Source organism: Colias eurytheme, chromosome 22 (genome assembly GCF_061535395.1).
Source record: "Colias eurytheme isolate Ceu_HAF_F1 chromosome 22, ilColEury1 Martin Lab GWU primary, whole genome shotgun sequence".
In the NCBI taxonomy this organism is placed as follows: Eukaryota; Metazoa; Arthropoda; class Insecta; order Lepidoptera; family Pieridae; genus Colias; species Colias eurytheme.
This window is the reverse complement of record NC_143001.1, coordinates 419,394-437,175: the sequence shown is the minus strand read 5'-3', so window position 1 is coordinate 437,175 and position 17,782 is coordinate 419,394. Positions and strand designations below refer to the sequence as shown.

The 17,782-nt window shown below is 33.1% G+C and overlaps 3 protein-coding genes across 3 annotated transcripts; all 3 read left to right on the top strand.

Annotated features, from left to right (window-relative positions):
* Nucleotides 1-547: 547 nt before the first annotated feature.
* Nucleotides 548-17,756, top strand: Tmhs (Tetraspan membrane protein in hair cell stereocilia). The gene is made up of 4 exons (XM_090114807.1): nt 548-1,036; nt 15,043-15,141; nt 15,520-15,669; nt 17,417-17,756. Exons 1-4 carry the CDS (start codon nt 634-636, stop codon nt 17,602-17,604), a joined length of 840 nt encoding a protein of 279 aa, XP_089970933.1. The 5' UTR covers nt 548-633; the 3' UTR covers nt 17,605-17,756.
* On the top strand, nt 4,743-6,666 carry LOC149898479 (tektin-4-like). Its single transcript, XM_090114806.1, has one exon. The coding sequence runs from the start codon at nt 4,743-4,745 to the stop codon at nt 6,258-6,260; it is 1,518 nt and encodes a 505-aa protein (XP_089970932.1). The 3' UTR covers nt 6,261-6,666.
* LOC149898478 (tektin-4-like) lies at nt 8,793-10,648 on the top strand. Its single transcript, XM_090115203.1, has one exon. It carries the CDS (start codon nt 8,849-8,851, stop codon nt 10,370-10,372), a length of 1,524 nt encoding a protein of 507 aa, XP_089971329.1. The 5' UTR covers nt 8,793-8,848; the 3' UTR covers nt 10,373-10,648.
* Nucleotides 17,757-17,782: the final 26 nt, after the last annotated feature.

The following is a 17,782-nucleotide window of genomic DNA, read 5'->3' as shown; positions in this document are numbered from 1 at the left end:
ATGTTTACCAATATCCAATATAAAATGCATTCATAGAACAAAAATATAAATTATTTGTATATAATTCGGTTATACATATACATAGAAATATATAATAATGCTCTATTATATCTATACTAGTATAGTTTGGATATTGTTTGCATTAAAAATAATTTTGATTATTTCGGTTTCGCTTCGATATTTAATTACGCTTTATGTCAAAAGATGGCGTAAAAAGCAATCGGAACACAAAAACTTGTAAGTTATTTGAAATAATAAAAACCTTTTATAAATTATTTTTAGCTTCTGTATGTAAGTTATAATTTTTAAATCTACATTTTAATGTGTTATTTTAATTAATTTTACCAATAGAACAAATCATCAACCAAAACACCTGTAATTATGATACCCCCCTCCCTATCACACAAACGAAAGGCGCGGGAGGCCGTGTCTTGTTATGAGCTCACGAGTCACGACTCACGATTCACGAGTCGGAGTGCCAGTTTATTTCGTTAGTTGAGTGTCGTGTTTCAACGTCCTCGAACCGTCCATTGCAATTAATACGTTAATACTTAACATGTGGAACAAATAAATTCTTAACGAAAAGTAAAAAAAATGTGCTTATAGTGTTGTGTGTATACAAAAACTATCGATATGGGTTCAAAAATCGAATACGTCGATTCGTCACATTTATACGCCACAAACTACGTCCGTAATTCGAAAGCTATTGGAGTGCTTTGGGCAATATTCACGATTTGCTACGCGATTATAAGCGTTGTTGCTTTTGTGACACCGGAATGGATTGGCGATCTTGAGACAGAGTATCCTAGAAAGTTTGGCCTGTGGCAGACATGTAGGGCGGACGAGGTCGTTGAAGATTGTAAAGGAAGACTGGACGATTTTATGTCGATAAATGGATTTGTTTTCAAAGTGACCACAGTGCTCGTTGCGGTGGCAGTGGCTTTGGCTCTGTTTACTATTTGTTCGCTGCTGTTGTTTTTCTTTTGTCAATCTACGACCGTGTTCCACATATGCGGCTGGTTACAACTTCTATCAGGTAAATATTAAACAGCTCTAATCCTTCGTCAAGACAATAACAAATATCGACATTGATAGTCGAAGTGCACATCACTACTCTAGAACGCATACCTACATATATAGGTATAAATATGAAGCTTTTATTCAACTATAGGAATAATCCTATTTAGTTAGTTTTTACATAAGTAAAAACTAACAAGAATGTACATGTATACCACATTGTGTACCTAGTACCTACCTACTTTAATAAATACTTTAATAATGTTAAGTAAATAATCGTTATTTTTAAACTTTATAAAAACACGTGTTTAAAATTGAAAATTGCACCTATTATTTTTTGACCTTAAGTTCAGATCACAGCAATAATGCACATATTTATGTCATATAATATTCTTTATTATTTAAAATGATTGCAAAATCTCACATTTTAATAATAGCTCCACTTCCGTCATTAGTTTCTTAATCCCCAGACTGTTTCTAGTAATAATTATATAATAAATGTGAGGTCACTAGTTAATAGTTCCTCATTATACCTAAATGAGCAAAAGCTCTTAATTAGTCACCATTTCGTTTAACATTTTTATTATTTTATTACCTATTATTATATTATGTGCCCCTCGGTTTTCCCGAATTGCGCTCCGGTTGGTCTTAGCGTGATGATAATACCTTTATAGGTAGGTAGTCTATATGAAAAAATATTTTTCAAATCAGACCAGTAGTTACCCAGTTCCTGAGATTAAACAAACAAACTCTTCAGCTTTACAGGTAATATTAGTATAGATAAGTTTTTTTGTTATTTATAATGGAGCAAAATATAAAGAAATAGTGGTAAAATACCGGTAAGGCAGGTGCAGTAACATCCTGCGTAGACGCAGGTGCTAGGCTTGCAAATTACAACAGATCCTTTGATTTCCGCTGACAGCGGATGTCAAAAACATTACTGGTTGTCTAGGTAGTTATAGTAATTAACTACCTATAAATATTAGAATTTGTTTGGTTAATTTTCACGTAAAAATAAGATCGAATTTTAGTATTGAATCGGAAAATATTTGAAAATAGTAAGTTAGGTATCGCCCTTATCACCAGTTCAGTTGCCAATATTATCCTATTAATATTATAAATGGGAAAGTTTGTATGGATGTTTGTTACTCTTTCACGCAAAAATTACTGAACCGATTACAATGAATTTTAGCACACATATAGAGGGTAACTTGGATTAACACATAGGATAGGTTTTATCCCGGAAATCCCACGGGAACGGGAACTATGCGGGTTTATCTTTGAATATACGGGCGAAGCCGCGGGCGGAAAGCTAGTGTCAAAATATTTAACGATTCAACCAAGGATTCAACTATAGTCCTATGTTTAAAACAATACGTAGGTATTCATTATCGTGCAGACACCCTAAAACTTTCGACAAATGTATCAAAAGCCTACAATGTAGGCAGTATAGGCACCCTATAACTTTCGATACAAGATCATGTCATTGGTGCTAACAGCTAACACTAAGATCCGGCACACTGAAGCCTACAAACATGACCTCACTGTACCGCTATCTGACCGGAAAAAACTTACATACGCCACCGTCATTGATACGTTTCTTCTTTGAAAGGTAGCTTCTTCGAAATTGGGAATTAAACACGATTTAAAACGCGTTTTATTATGATATTGCGTTTAGAACTTGTACCAAATACCTATTATACCTAGTTCACACTAAAAGTTTTGCGTTTCTGGCCATCCATAAACGTTTGAATTTTAAATGTTTTATTTTTTGATGTGACAACGTCTTATAATTCGATAAAGCACGCACGAAAAAACATGACTCATGCGGCGTTACCTCGCTCTGACTCATCTGAGGCGTTCCATGTAAGCTGTGCTACATAACATCTAGCAGGCTAGGGACCATTAATCAAACAGCCGAATGATGTCAAAAATATTTTTTGCCCAGATTCATGATGCAAAGCTTGAAAGATTAATGCTGTAATAGGTAGACAGTCTGGTATATATTTTAGCAATTCCTTTCTACACTCATGATAACTTCATAACAAGTGTAATATGGTTAATGGTTGTGGTACTTAGCAGTTACATAACCCAAATTTGTCTTTACGAAACATCAAATTTGATGATATAATTCGTCTATTCTTCGTGCAAATGAGGAAAGTAAAAGTTAAAATGGTACTTGTCTACTCTCGATGGTTTTAGATAACAATAAATAGATCGTGATTTGCCGCCATCTCGTGTTAGTATACGATGATGATGGTATTTTAATGGAAGCTATGCATTTCTATTCTAATAAACTCAAACACAAATGATACTAGTTTTAGGATTTACGCGAAGAAAGTTTATTTTTAAAGAAACTTCAGGCGCGTTGAGAGTAAAATGTCGCGTCATGGAGTGAGGCGACGATTTTGGTATCTTCGAATCTTGCCAAAGAAGTTTCACTTCTGACACGTGTGCTCGGCACACACGTTTTTTTGTTTCTTAGATATAAGAATTCTAAAGAAAGCATTTTAACAATAATAGAATAAGCAAATCATTCCGTTTATAAACCGCTATTACTGCAATTCATTGATTTAAATGAAACAGAAAGGAAACTATTAATTGAACTATTTCACTGTTAATTAAAGCGTTTACTGTTATCAATTTAATCTAAACCCTTAAAAGGAAAGTGCACTTTCAATTTTACGCTTTTCGTTACAGAGTGATTATTGAAATTATCTAAGAGATGTTTTCTATTTTATTTACATATTATAGTTAACATTTCAGAAAAAACAAAGATAGATAATATTCATTTTTCTGTGGATAGTCAACACACATCGACGAGGTTTATATTTAGTTACGCCATTATTAATTAAATTCTAAGAAAAGATGGTCGGTATTTAGTTTACTTGTGTGAAAACGTGAAGAAATTGATGACGGAGTACTAAAGTAACATTTCAACTTTCGCAGAATATTTATATTTATAACAGCATAAAAATTGGAAGACATTTGCTATTGTTGTAAATTTTAATAAAATTACTTACCTACTTATTTAAAATGATTTTTACCGGTGACACATGTAAATGTTATTAGCTGTTATTAGTTACATATTAGCAATTTGAAGGCATCTACAAGGCTGTAATCATATCCAAAATCAGGTCTTACAAACAGACAACATAATATAGCTGATATAATAATACAAGCTAAAAACTTGTTTTTTGATATAAATAGCTCTACAATAAGAATGTTGTGATCTGTCAGCTCTCAGAATATTCGCAAAATCTGCACTTATGTTCAAGGTGATACTTACAAAATGGTTTAATAGCAAACGAGTTGCAACATACAAGATCACCTACTTCGAAAGTGGCTCCATTCGCTAGGAAACTAGTTAAACGAGTGCGTATGGCGGAAAAATATCGATAAAACGTGAACGGATTTTTTTAAAAAAACAACAAAGATATTGACTTGAGAGCACTGTTTAGTCGAGCTCACCGCACTTCAATCGGCGAGAGTGGAGGATGAAGTCATGAATAGGTATTCATGACTTCATCCTCCAAAAATTTCATCTCGTAATTATACATATTTTAACGAGGTTCTATTTGTTCAAATATTATAAAAAGTTTGTATAGAAACATAACAATAAAAAATAAGTGTCAGACGTTTAATAATTATTGTCAATCAAATATCCTTTTGATTATTTTTAATGTTTTTGTATTTTTCTAAACAAATTTGATATTCTATTTAAAATGGCTACATTAACCACGTTTCCTGAAGACGACAGATGTCCCAAAGTGTGCACCGATATAGGAGCATTTAAAAAAGCAGATAAAACGCCGGAGCAAGCGCTAGAAGAGGTAAAAACAGCCGCTGAAGAAAAGGCCAAAGCTGAAAGTAAAATCGAACCGCCAACACCAGCTGCACAACCACAAAACCCACCGGAAGTCATGAGACCACCGCCATCAGGCGACGAATATCTACCTAATCTTAAACCTGGTCAAGATGGTAAAGTAGACTGGACACCGCTTGGTGGTATGACTGGAACCAGACCTGGCGTTAATAAATACAGTATTAGTAGATATTCACTTAGCGAATGGCGAAAACATAACGAACACGTACTCGATCCAGAAATACTAACCGAATCTAATATTGTTGAATACAACGCAAAAACTTCAATGATGCAAGCATTTGGAAATATAGATAAACAGCAGAGCGAAAATGCTAAAAGATTAAAACAGAAGGCAAGAGATATTTTCAGGTGGAAAGTGGAAGTCGAGAAGGCTTGTAAAGCGATAACTGATGAAGTGGAACAATTAGAAATTGAACGACAGCGCTTGAAAGGCGCTTCAAGAGTTCTTATGTTACCAGAATCGATATCTAAAGAGTGCTTAGATCTTCGCTCCAATCGGTTCGAACCAGATTTAGTTGCAGATCTTGCTGAACAGGAACTAATCAAAGAAATGAACCTCGTAAGCGAAGTAAGAGCCACACTTAAAAATACATTAAATCAAATAGAAGAACAATTAGCTATTAATAAAGCAGCTAAACATCGCATTGAATTCGACTGGTGCGATAAAACAATGGCTTATAATACAGAAACTACAAATTTAGGTCTTAATACCAAATCTAATACAATTTTATTTCGACCTGGATCAACTCGTTTTGGTGATTTTACAGCACCTCTTGAATATTGGGAATTTTTCTGTAGAGAAAATGTACAAAATTGTGAAGCTGCTAGACAAAAGTCAGCTGATTTACGCGGAAGCCTTAACGCTATCCTAGTAAATGGCGGCAGAAAACTAAGAAATCAAGCTGATAAAACTGACATTGCCCTAGCCGAAACTGTAGCTATAACGCAAGAACTTTGCACTAAACTAGAAGAAACACTTCGCAATACACTACAGAGAATAGCCGATACAGAATCTCTGATCGACAATCTACATGATTCTATACGTAAAATGGATGCGGCAATGAAGCTAGCTCAAACAAGACTAGATAATAGAAACAATTGGAGACCTCACGGTGAAAATGTTCGTGATCAACCACATCTGGGTTTGATAGAAGAAGTAAAGAAGATTCATGAAACCGTCACCTCTTTATTGGGTCAGCTAAGAAACGCTGAAAGAGTGAGACAGGATCTCTTGAAGAAAAGAATCGAATTGGAAAGGGATATAGCATCGAAAAGAAAAACTTTAAACATTGATAGAGATCGTTGTGGAATGGTGAGGTCCCATTATCCATCTGCTTCTGAATTAGCCGGATATTAACTAATAGTTTCCTGGACCATAATGTAATACAATTTTAAAGCATAAATCATAATGTGTATGCAAATTTGCACCATTATTGTCTACTCCTAAATTAAAGTGGTCGTAATGTTTTGAGCGTTTAATTTGTTTGCATAATGTACTTTTACTTGTGTACTTCCTATGTCATAAACAACATACATAAAGATTTCCACCTCATGTCAGTTGCGACATAATCCAATGAAAACTGCATAAGCCACCATCAGTACATTTTAATGGTCACTAAGTGAAATCCAATCACGGACCTCTGCTTTGTATTTCAAAGTACTTCTTTCACAACCGAAGATGCAAATGAACTTTACGGTGGCATAATTGCGATGTTCTTTGATGAAATAATTATGTAAAACATTTGTAATACAATTGAGATTAGCGTTGTTTAAAATTTTAATAAGTGGTTGTCGTTACGCGTGAGCTGCTACAAGCAAGTTTACGTTTACTCTCGTGTTAGTTACCGGTTTTATAAAATAATCACTATTTAAAGAGGAAATTAAGATATTATCATTATAATAGGAATAGGTAAATTAAGTCACAAGTAATAAACTTACAATTTATTACAATACAGGTTTACCGCATGAAAACTTTCTGATTCTTTTCATTTCTGATAATAATGATTTCGAAAATGCCGGTATCCAAAAATTGTGCAAAAATCAATTAAAAGATGAATAAAAAATACATTAGAATACATAACGATGAGGTAGTATTATTCAACTTTTTTTATGAAATCGGAGCATCATGTTCAAATTAGAAACAAATTGCTTCATTCAATATTTTCATCACTAATTATATCACTCAAAACCTGCAAAAGCTGAAATTATAGCAGTTAATCAAATTACATTGTATTTATACTTATCGCTATTTTTAACAATTTTAATAAAATTCCATTCATTTGAAACTTAAAACTTTCCAACCCGCTTTATCTATACCTCATTAGAATAGATGATCTCAAAGCACCACATGCACATTTACACCCAACACCATGCAGAATTCACATAATTATTCATAGCAGTATCTAACCGTCAGTCCTTGGGACTTAAAATATAAAACAATAGGTACGTCATTAGACATGGTCCCACGGAGATGGGAACGTGGAACAAAGAACGACCTCCATGATTGACTTACATGGAACGGGAGCTAACTGCTAATTACTAGAAATAATTAAATAACACTTCTAGAGTGAAGCTATGCGATCCAAATAAGAATAGGAACGTCAATGACCTTTATCTGTCAATAACGTGGCTAAAGTAGTTTGAAAAATATTGAGAAATCGTTTTTGCGTTGCGATAACTGTTTACCTATGTTATTTTGCCAGACTGTGGTCAGACTCTTACATCAAATTGAAATCAAATCAAATCAAAAATCTTCATTTGCTCGTACCTATATGATTAGAAAGGTGTTAGGTACAATATTATTAAATAGCGTGCATTTTTTTTATTGAAAAACATAATATATTATGTTACTGCTTTACTTTTATTTGAATTTGAACTTATGACATCACACAATGTCGCTGAATCGATCCTACTCGCTTTGCGAATTAGCTTTTTATAGTAGCCAGTAGTTATTTTGGCTTTCAGTCTATAATAAAACAAAACGAAGAGTCTAATCTGCGTAACACAAAACAACGCAAGCATTTAGCAACTACGGCATTGTTTACAAAACAATCTGGGTTGTGAGTTGTGACTTGTGAATGCAGGAACTATGCTTTTTTGTGTTAGCCGCTAGATCCGATTAGGACTTGCTAGTTTAATTTTTCGATACATTGATATTTGATTCGATACATAAAAGAAAATATGTATAGCACACAGTAAGTAAATAGTTTTATTTAACACACTTATATTGACATCACCTGTATGTTTGGATTTAACCCACAGACATGGATTAACCCAACATCTTTATCGATTTACTCGATCTTGATTTAGTTCAAAGTTTGTACACTTATCAAGGATTGGTGACAACGCAATAATATCTTCTTAGTAAAGCGTGTTTTTCATTTTCTAAACTAGGTTTATTTATTTACAATTAACGTTAGCTGATAGCTCGTGTTAAAATGATTTTTTGTTCAAAGCAGATTTCGTATACTAATTTTAATATGAATATTACTTGAAACGGCAATTTCGTTCACGGTAGATATATTGCTTCAATTTACAGCGCTGTTATGTGGCCATTGATGTAGCATAACATACAATTGTTTTTGTTGTTGATGATCTGTAGCGAAGTTTCGAGCTATTTCGTGGTTGTAACTTGTAGCAGATATGTCCGGTTATATCGGATTTATATTGCTTGTTTCTTATATATGGGTGATATGAGAATTATATTGAAGAAGGAATATGTAATAATTTGATGTTATGAGTATTTTTAATTTAACGAAATTGTGTTAAACGTGTTACACGTTATGAATAATGAAAAAGGTTTTACCTGATAAAAACTGTCAATAAATAAATTGATGATATTTTGCAAGAAAATTGAAATAATCAGATGACGTTTACATCATCTGTTATTTCTAAGTTATTTTAATGATTATTTTTTAATTTGTTGTTTTGTAAATTTCTGTTATAATGGCCACTAACACGGGTCAATTTACGTGTCCTTTTATCTGTCCCACAACTGAGAAGACACTAGATAAGACGGTTTATAAAGAAGCTGGCCAATCAAGAGACGGGGAGCATGGCAGTATGGGGCCGTATGTACCCGGATGTATCCAGCCTCCAGAGCCAAAGGTATACCCACCTGGAGCTCCACCTCGCTATCTACCACAACCCACAGATAGCACGAGTGGTGATATACTAACTATGGGTCCTATAGGACCCTGGGCGGCCGGTCACTTAGATTGGACTCCTCAAGCAGGCACAACAGGCGTCCGACCTGTCGTTGACAAGTATTCCATCACTAGATACTCTACAGGTGAATGGCGAAAGAATAATCAATACACACTCACACCCAGAGCAACGGACAAGGCTACAGCTTTAGAAGCGCAAACTAAAAGGGATATTGAAAATGCCTTTACAAATTTGGACAATAAATTAGATGATTCAAATAAGAAACTTAAGAAACGTGTTAAAGATCTCGCTTATTGGAAGAAAGAAGTTGAAAAAGCATTAGCTGCATTGACTGAGGAAATTGATACATTAGACAACGATAGAGCGAAGTTAAAAGGCGCGTGCCGTATACTAATGATGCCGGAAGCTATATCAAGAGAATGTTTGGAATTGCGAACTGGTAGATACGAACCGGATCTGGTGAGAGACGAGGCTGAACAGGAGTTGATAAAAGAAGTAGCTATCGTGGGTGAAATACGAAGGGTCTTTATGAATACACTTGCAAAAGTTGAAGAACAAATGGTAATTAATAAAGCAGCGAAGTCTTGGATCGAATACGATTGGGGCGATAAAATGTCCAGTTTGAGTGTTGATAGAAAGAATGTCACATTAACACCTGACTCGAATTTATTGTTGTGGCATCCGGGAGTAGCAAGGTGGCCGGAGAATGCAACTTCCCTTGAATATTGGGAGCACTATTGCGCTGAGAGTATTCGAAACTGTGAAGAAGTGCGAAAAAAATCGGAGGATCTGCGTGGTGACCTCATGACTGCAATCATTAATGGCAGTAGAGACATGAAACTTCAGGCAGATAGAACAAACGCAGCTTTAGCCGAAACTGTAGCAGCCACAGAAGAGCTCTGCGAAAAGTTACAAGAAAATCTCAAGGACAACTTGAAGAAAATCGCCGACATTGAAAACCTGATAGATTACCTCAAAGAATCGCTTAGAAAAGTGGATGAACGTAACAAGTGTGTGATGACGCGGCTGCACAATCGGAATTACGAAAGATTGAATGTCGAGAACTGTAGAGACGAGGCGCAATACGCTTTGATGGCTGAAGCGAAGTTTATTAGAGAGACGTCGGAGTCTCTGCAGGATAAGTTGCGGCAGGCTGAAGCGGTGAGATCAGAGCTGATGAAGTATAGAGGAGAGTTGGAAAAGGACATTGCTTGCAAGAGGAAGAGTCTTAACATCGATCAGGATAGGTGCGCCCGCGTCCGAGCGCATATGCCTACACCTGAGGAATTCGCTGGTGGCTAAGCTATCAGACGCTGACTCATTGCGTTTTTAACCTCGTGGCATTTAAAATAAATAAAAGGTTAACACTAAGATTGTCGACTTTCCTCATTCGTATTAATAAAATTGCAGTGTATAAAGCGTATAATTTAATATCGTATTTGCATCTAGTTCTTACCTGTGACATAAACTTAGAAAGTGGTTTAAAATGTCCTTTTCCGGTCGCTTTCTAGTAATACATATCAATTAGAAGTGTCATGCATTTTTGAACGAATGCAATGAATAGGCAAATAAGTTTCCAACTTATGTAAGGTAAATTCTAAGATGAATAATAATTTATAGCGTAAATGAAGTGTAGAAAGTATTAATGTATTTCGAAAGTATTTCCATAATAACATAGATATGTATATCCAAAATGACTGCATTTGAAAAAATAATCTTGCAACTAATGCTGCTAAAATATATTTTTTTTTGCCTATAGATTGAGACAAAACGCACATTTAATAAATCAACCCTAATATAAATTAAAACATCACAGCTGAAGCCCCAATCAATCAAATAATTCGTATTAAGATGTATTATAAACAAACACAGGTATAAAACCATATAAACGCACTCTTGCAGATATTACATACGATTATAGTATTATATTATTTATAGCATGCATCACGTGGGCGAAATCCATTAATTATATTATCCTATTTGGACACAATCTTTATAATACGCACGTATTAGACTCATCATTTCTGTATTTCGACATTGAAAATAAGCTAAAATCCTATTACCAAGATTTTCCGGTCTTTGAAAAGAATTGATTCCGTTGTTATTAGATTTCGTTAAATCTTGGAATTAAAATCACTATTATGGTTAACGTTTTTAGGTTGAATAAAAACACAAATACAAGTTCGTCTCAAATTTTACTATTATAAATTTGCATAAGATGTTATGTAATATTGATATTTACAAGTAACAATATTTGAGATCAGTAGGAAATAGTTCTAGGTCAATTCCTACTACATATAGTATGAAACATCACGAATCGATCGTTAAAATCTAGTGTATAACGAATTGGACAATTACAAAACTGTATCTAGATACAGTATTTCTTAATATCAAATTGTTTTGCCGACTCTACACACAGATTGGTAAAATAATTACGACACGTGGGCTTATCCAACCATGACTTCGTTCCTTTGGAATGAAAAACAATTAAATATTGAATATTGAAATCAATAAAAATAGAGCAAATCGTTCAAAATTGTAATTGTTCAACGACGGAAAATGGGGTCTGTTAAAATTAAATCAGATTATTTTGTGCTATATACATAGTTTAAAATATTAAAATATACAGTATACATTGAACTTTGAAGAAGATTTGTAACATCTACTTATACACCTGCATCTGAGTTCTGTTTACATTTAACTTTTCTAAACATTCTGATCACAAGCACAACGCCAGGATTTTGACATAGGCTAACTTCGAAATACATGTATGAAGACATAACCAAAATCAGATTAGGATCTTCAAGCAAATGTGTCTCCATTCCACTTTTACGTGACACCACAAATCGGGACACTACGATATATCACGTTATGATACATATGATCGTGATACTTGTCGTTCACGTAAATGTTATAATATTAATTGGTATCACTTGCGTGGAATTTATTAGCCTTCAACAGGCGATGCAGCTATATAAGGTGGATGTACATACGTGTGTGAATGTCTAATTGCTGACTACGCACGGATTTGCGTGTGTTTAAGTATCGTGTAATGGATATTTGCTGTTTTAGTCTATATAAGGGAAAAGGTACTCACACCTATGAGCTAAGGTACTTTGTAAGAATTTTATGAATACGTCGGAAATTTAATGAATCTTAGAGAAAAGAGCATCAACATAATCTATACTATATCTAAACCAATGATACACGTAATCCATTCCTTTAATTATTATGCTTTTATTGCACGCCTCATAAGCGAAGCGTTGAGGTGGGTACTACTGTCACTTCGCGCAAAACATCTGATTTTTCAAACTTAAAATGTCTTTATGTATCATACATTGCACTTGTAAGATAATACATACACACACATATTAAGAAAAAACACTATTTTTAACGTTCATGATATTTTTGATGTCATTTTTGTTATTTAAACTAGTTAAAAAACAGTTTAAAAAAGTTCTGTCTTGGACGTCCGTGTGTCTGTATGTGCGGATCCTTTTTCTTGTTAACACGATAGCGACCGAAATACTTTACTAATCGAGTCTTTTTTTTTCTCTTACGCTTGAGTATGCTCAGGAATAGAACCCTTTCATTTTTCAGGGTCTGATTCGATGTGGTTTAATTGTTATTAAATAAACAAAAATAATAATTAATAAATATTTATTAAAAAAAAATTATGAGGCGTGCACTTTTGGATTTTCCAAATTATTTTTTCTTCTGTGTTTATATATCCAAAGAATTATAATTTTAATTAATATTACTCCAACTGTAATTATTGCTTGCTTCATTTATCATTTTGTCGTTTTCTATTTCCTCAAAGCAAACGCGTAATTTCACGGATTTAGTCAAGATCCAGCGAATTATATCCGACGGTATTGCGTAAGGCGGGAAACTATAAACAGCTATAATCCACTTCTCATACAATTTGTCGCGAACTGATTGTTTACGCTTTACTTTCTCACTTGTATTTACTATTTACTGTGTTACGGTGTTTAATGGTTTTGGTTTCACTGGTAAATCATGTAGTTGGTAAGACGTGAAAACTGTTACTATAGATACTTCTTTCGTACGTATATTATCAATGCAAAACTGTGTGGATGGATGGATCTCTTTCATGAAAAAACTACTGGACGGATTTGAATTAAGTACTCTAATCATAAAACGACTCGACTCATGAGCTCGCAAACACTTTTCTAATTTAAAAAAAGAACAAAATTATTTGTGTGGTTTAGAAATAAGCGATGAAAACGTAGACTTAGTGCTCTAATGGACATAAAAATCATGTACCTATACAGTATACCTACATCTAATCTATTACATTCAAAAATATATTACCTACGCTTTGTAAAAAATCTAACAAGAGCTGAACCAGAGGCTGTTAGGTATATCTTTTATTGCTTATCAACAATAACATTATCTAACACAATAAGAGGCCGTTATTTGAATCTTAAAAAATGTGAGAAAATAACACGCATTGTGTATTGTGATGTAAAAAGTTTATCTCAGGGATGCTGTTAACAGTGATTGATGCCTGATAGGCTATAATGTCTAATTTCCGTTCAAATTAGTGTTTTGTTAAGGGGAAAGTTTATTCAGGCTTAATGCGGAATCTAGGTATTATAGTGTAAGCGAAAGGATGTTCTTTGGTTGATTAGAAAGTTTCAGAAAATGCGTGTATTTTGAACGTGATAATGATTTTTGTCATTCTTAAAAGCTGTTTAACCGGAATTTTGAAAGAAGGTACCTGAATGCTCATTATTATGAAACAAAAATAATGCCAAAAACTTTTAATCTGTTTAATAATAGCATTAAATATATCTATATACTAGCGGTCCGCCCCGGCTTCGCCCGTGGTACATATTTACGTTTTCTCTACATAAAAACCATCCTCGTACTTCAAGGAATATAATAAAAAAAGAATTATCGAAATCGGTTCAGCCGTTCTCGAGTTATGCGCTTACCAACACATTTTGCGATTCATTTTTATATATAAAGATATATATAGGTATATGTATAGAACAAGCCCGTTACACTTTAAACTGAAAGTTGGCTTGAAACAAATTAAGACTTCAACTACATTTAGGGCCCACGTTTCCTATGTTAACATTAACACTCTAATTGCTAACATAAACATGAAAATAATCTATCTGTATGTATTGAGGCGGAACAAGAAAGTTCACTTTCGACTTGCTCTGGTGATAATTGCATGACCCATTTGCATTCGTGCGTAAATTATGTTGTCCTGTTATGGTTTTTAAGTATTTTCTCCTTTCATAAGAAATGCTACAAAGTAATATAATAAATATTATATTGTTATAGGTCATTTTGCCTATATATTCTTCCACACTACTTATCCAGTGATTGAATTCAATTCCATGACTCTTGCTTTACTTCATCACTTTAATAAATACGATATATGTAATATTACCTGTCCATAAATAGTGTTATTAAAGGTAATTTTTGCATACAAAAATTGCATTGCATTGTATTATATAAACGTATAATACCTATGTAGGTATTAAGACTTCAATTGTGGCGTAGGTATATCCGTGACTGTGCATTCTCAAGTTTCGCAACAGAAACTTGTATTTTATTTTATTACAATGATATATTATAATATGTATGTTTTACTATCTCAAAAAACTAATTTTAAACATTGTTCCACCAGGCACCAACATGTGCGTATTAGTTAGGTACACCTTATGCCTTTATCAAAACAGACTTTAAATTTTCTAATCTCGGATCCACCCCGGGCAAGCTTCTTATTAAACATCCACAATGTTTGTCCTCAATGGACTCCTAAACCACTTAACCGATTATAATAAAATTCGCACACTATGTGCAGTTCGATCCAACTTGAGAGATAGGATAGTTAAACATATAGGTACCACGGGCGAAGCCGGGGCGGACCGCTAGTAGTTATATAATGTAGATATAATAGATTTTTACTAAAAGATAAAACCTATTTTCAGCATTATGTATGGTGGGTGGTGTAGCAGTGTATCCCGCGGGATGGAACGAGTCAATCGTGCAGGAGACCTGCGGGCCCACTGCGGACCAGTATAATATAGGTATGTATATAAACAATAATTAAATAAAACACATAATATATACCTGTAAATATACTTTATTTGACACAAAGATATAGTTAACAATAATGAAAGAAAACACAGACTACATTAGTTGCTGCAATTTTTTGTGATAAATGCGCTTTTAAATTGCATTTTTCTTTCTTTCAGAAAATTCTAAAATTCATACAAGAATACGATAAATAATTCACCTAAATTAATCGTATTTAAAGTATTACTTTTTTATCAATCACCAGGTATCAAACAAACTCAATCTAGAAACATACCATCTAAATTAGAACAATTTACGAAAAAAAATCTTAAATAAGATATCATCTAAAAATAAACAAGTTACTTATTAACATAATAATATTAAAACAGGTCGCTGCCACATCCGCTGGGCCTATCTCCTGGCCATCATCGGATGTCTGGATGGCATCGTGTTAGCAGCATTAGCTTTCATTCTCGCCACCAAACATGTTCGACTGCAGCCGGACACTAGCTACCCCTCGCCCGCGTCGCTGTATAAAGGTGGGTTTAAAAAAAGAATTAAAAAAAATTTTTGCTTTGGCGGGAAACGATTTTTTTTTCGGATTTGTCAAAATTTTAAATAAACGCGGGAATTCGAGGTTAACTTTTTTTTTTATTTCTGTGTAGTAGAGTAGAATAGTGTGTATTATATAATAGTTCGCAAGTAATGATAGTTGCATAATAAAAAAAAATTAATCAAAATACATACTTTTATGTAAAGCTACTGAATAAATATTAAATAGGTGACATTCTTTCTAAGTTATAACCAGTACTATTAACTATTCTGTGGTATAACACCGGTAAAGCCGGCCAAGTAATTGGATTTTAAATTATGTACTTACTTATGTACAGTATTCTATATTATGTTTTATTATTTCCGGTTCATATAAAAATAAAATACTCTATTATACTGTGTATTTATACATATAACTAACATCATATTTTATAATAAGTTTTAATCTACACAGTATGTATACTGTTTTGTAGCAAAAATATAAACCTAATTTATAAATAGATTCTAAAATACACAAGAAAAAAACTAAAATCTAGTTCAAAGTTATAACACAGGGCACTAAATACATAAATGCATTATATTATAATAAAAATTAATTTTGTTTTCAAAGCCATAGCGTGAGTATTCTCTATGGGAAGTAGACTGTAACTATTTTGTAACAAACATTATAACATAATAATGAAATTAGCATTTGGTTCAGCATTAGACTGCTATGGAATATTAATCATTCGTTGCGTTTAATTATATTAAAGTACGCTAAATGTATGATTGATTAACTCCTTGGTATGTTGTATTTCATAATAACCTAATTCTTTAACATTCAATTAGGTACTTAACTAGGAATAATATAGGTTATATACCTAATTACATATTTATTCTTTTTGTCTTTTAATTCAAAAGGACAAAAGATTACAAACTTAACTTTTTACAGGTAGTTACTTAAATATTAAATTTTTTAAGAATAATTAAGTAAGTATTATGAATTAAGATTTAAGATCAAAATTCAAATGAATTATACATATTGGTCCATGGTTAACCATAACTTAACTTAAGTTTTAATGTTCATTCAATTTTTTTATATCTAGCCATATAAACTTAGTTTATTTTAATGTATATTTTTTATTTTATTTATCATTTTTGTGATAGTGATTAAAAGTTTAACAAAACTAAAAACACAATAACCTAGGTACTACAATATAGGTATGAAGTTTAAATTTTACAAATACTCTTAGGTAAATTAAATGCTTGCCTTCTGTAGGCTTACAGGAATGTAAGCTAAAACAAAATTCTCACAGTTTTCTTAGTCTCAATGCATACGTTTGAAGGCATATCGCTTACATCCTGTTCAAGTAATAACAATAATTACCATGTGTTTACCTGACCCAAGGGAAAGATAGGCTTAATTCAAATTTTTGCTAGTAGATGGCGTACAAAACTTTCAAAATGCTTTTATTTTCCAACTTCGTATTTGTCATGATAAAGACTTTCAAACGACATAATATAAATATATAACACGCTTTTATCTCAAAGCGAGTTGCATAAAAGTATTTGCATAATATCAAGGCAACATCTAACCTTTTAAATGTTAAATGTAATGAATGGGCAGTTTAACCTGCTTATTTTGTGCAAATTTAACAAATTGAGAAAAAGACCTAGTTACCATATATGAAATGTTAATGTCATACGAGAAAACTTGAAAAAATGTGTTAATAATTTAATTTTTGTGGTTTTCAGGTGAAGTGAACAACGCATACGTGACTGACGCGACATCTGTTGCCGGATCGAGAAAATCACTAGCACTTCAACCAGTTCTAATAATGCATCCCCACGCACCGCTAGATGTCGACACTTATTCACATTATTCGGGAAGAACTGCGCGCTCGAAACACGGAATTTACGCTAATTCTATGCATAATTATTAAGAGTTATTTAATGTGTTATGATTTAATTGTGATGTAATACCGTTTGTGAATAAATTATCTGTAGGTCATTTATATAAATGTATTCGTGCCGAAAACATCCCATAGATGGCGTTAATTTAAAAAGTACTTTGGAAGAAATCTTACTACATTATTTATTAAAACGAAAAGCAGTCTTAAA

Coding starts and splice junctions, on each gene's coding strand:
- Tmhs (XM_090114807.1), top strand. CDS start 634: ATGGGTTCAAAAATCGAATACGTCGATTCGTCACATTTATACGCCACA. Junction 15,142..15,519: donor TGCGGACCAGTATAATATAG/GTATGTATATAA, acceptor ATATTAAAACAG/GTCGCTGCCACATCCGCTGG. Junction 15,670..17,416: donor GCCCGCGTCGCTGTATAAAG/GTGGGTTTAAAA, acceptor TGTGGTTTTCAG/GTGAAGTGAACAACGCATAC.
- LOC149898479 (XM_090114806.1), top strand. CDS start 4,743: ATGGCTACATTAACCACGTTTCCTGAAGACGACAGATGTCCCAAAGTG.
- LOC149898478 (XM_090115203.1), top strand. CDS start 8,849: ATGGCCACTAACACGGGTCAATTTACGTGTCCTTTTATCTGTCCCACA.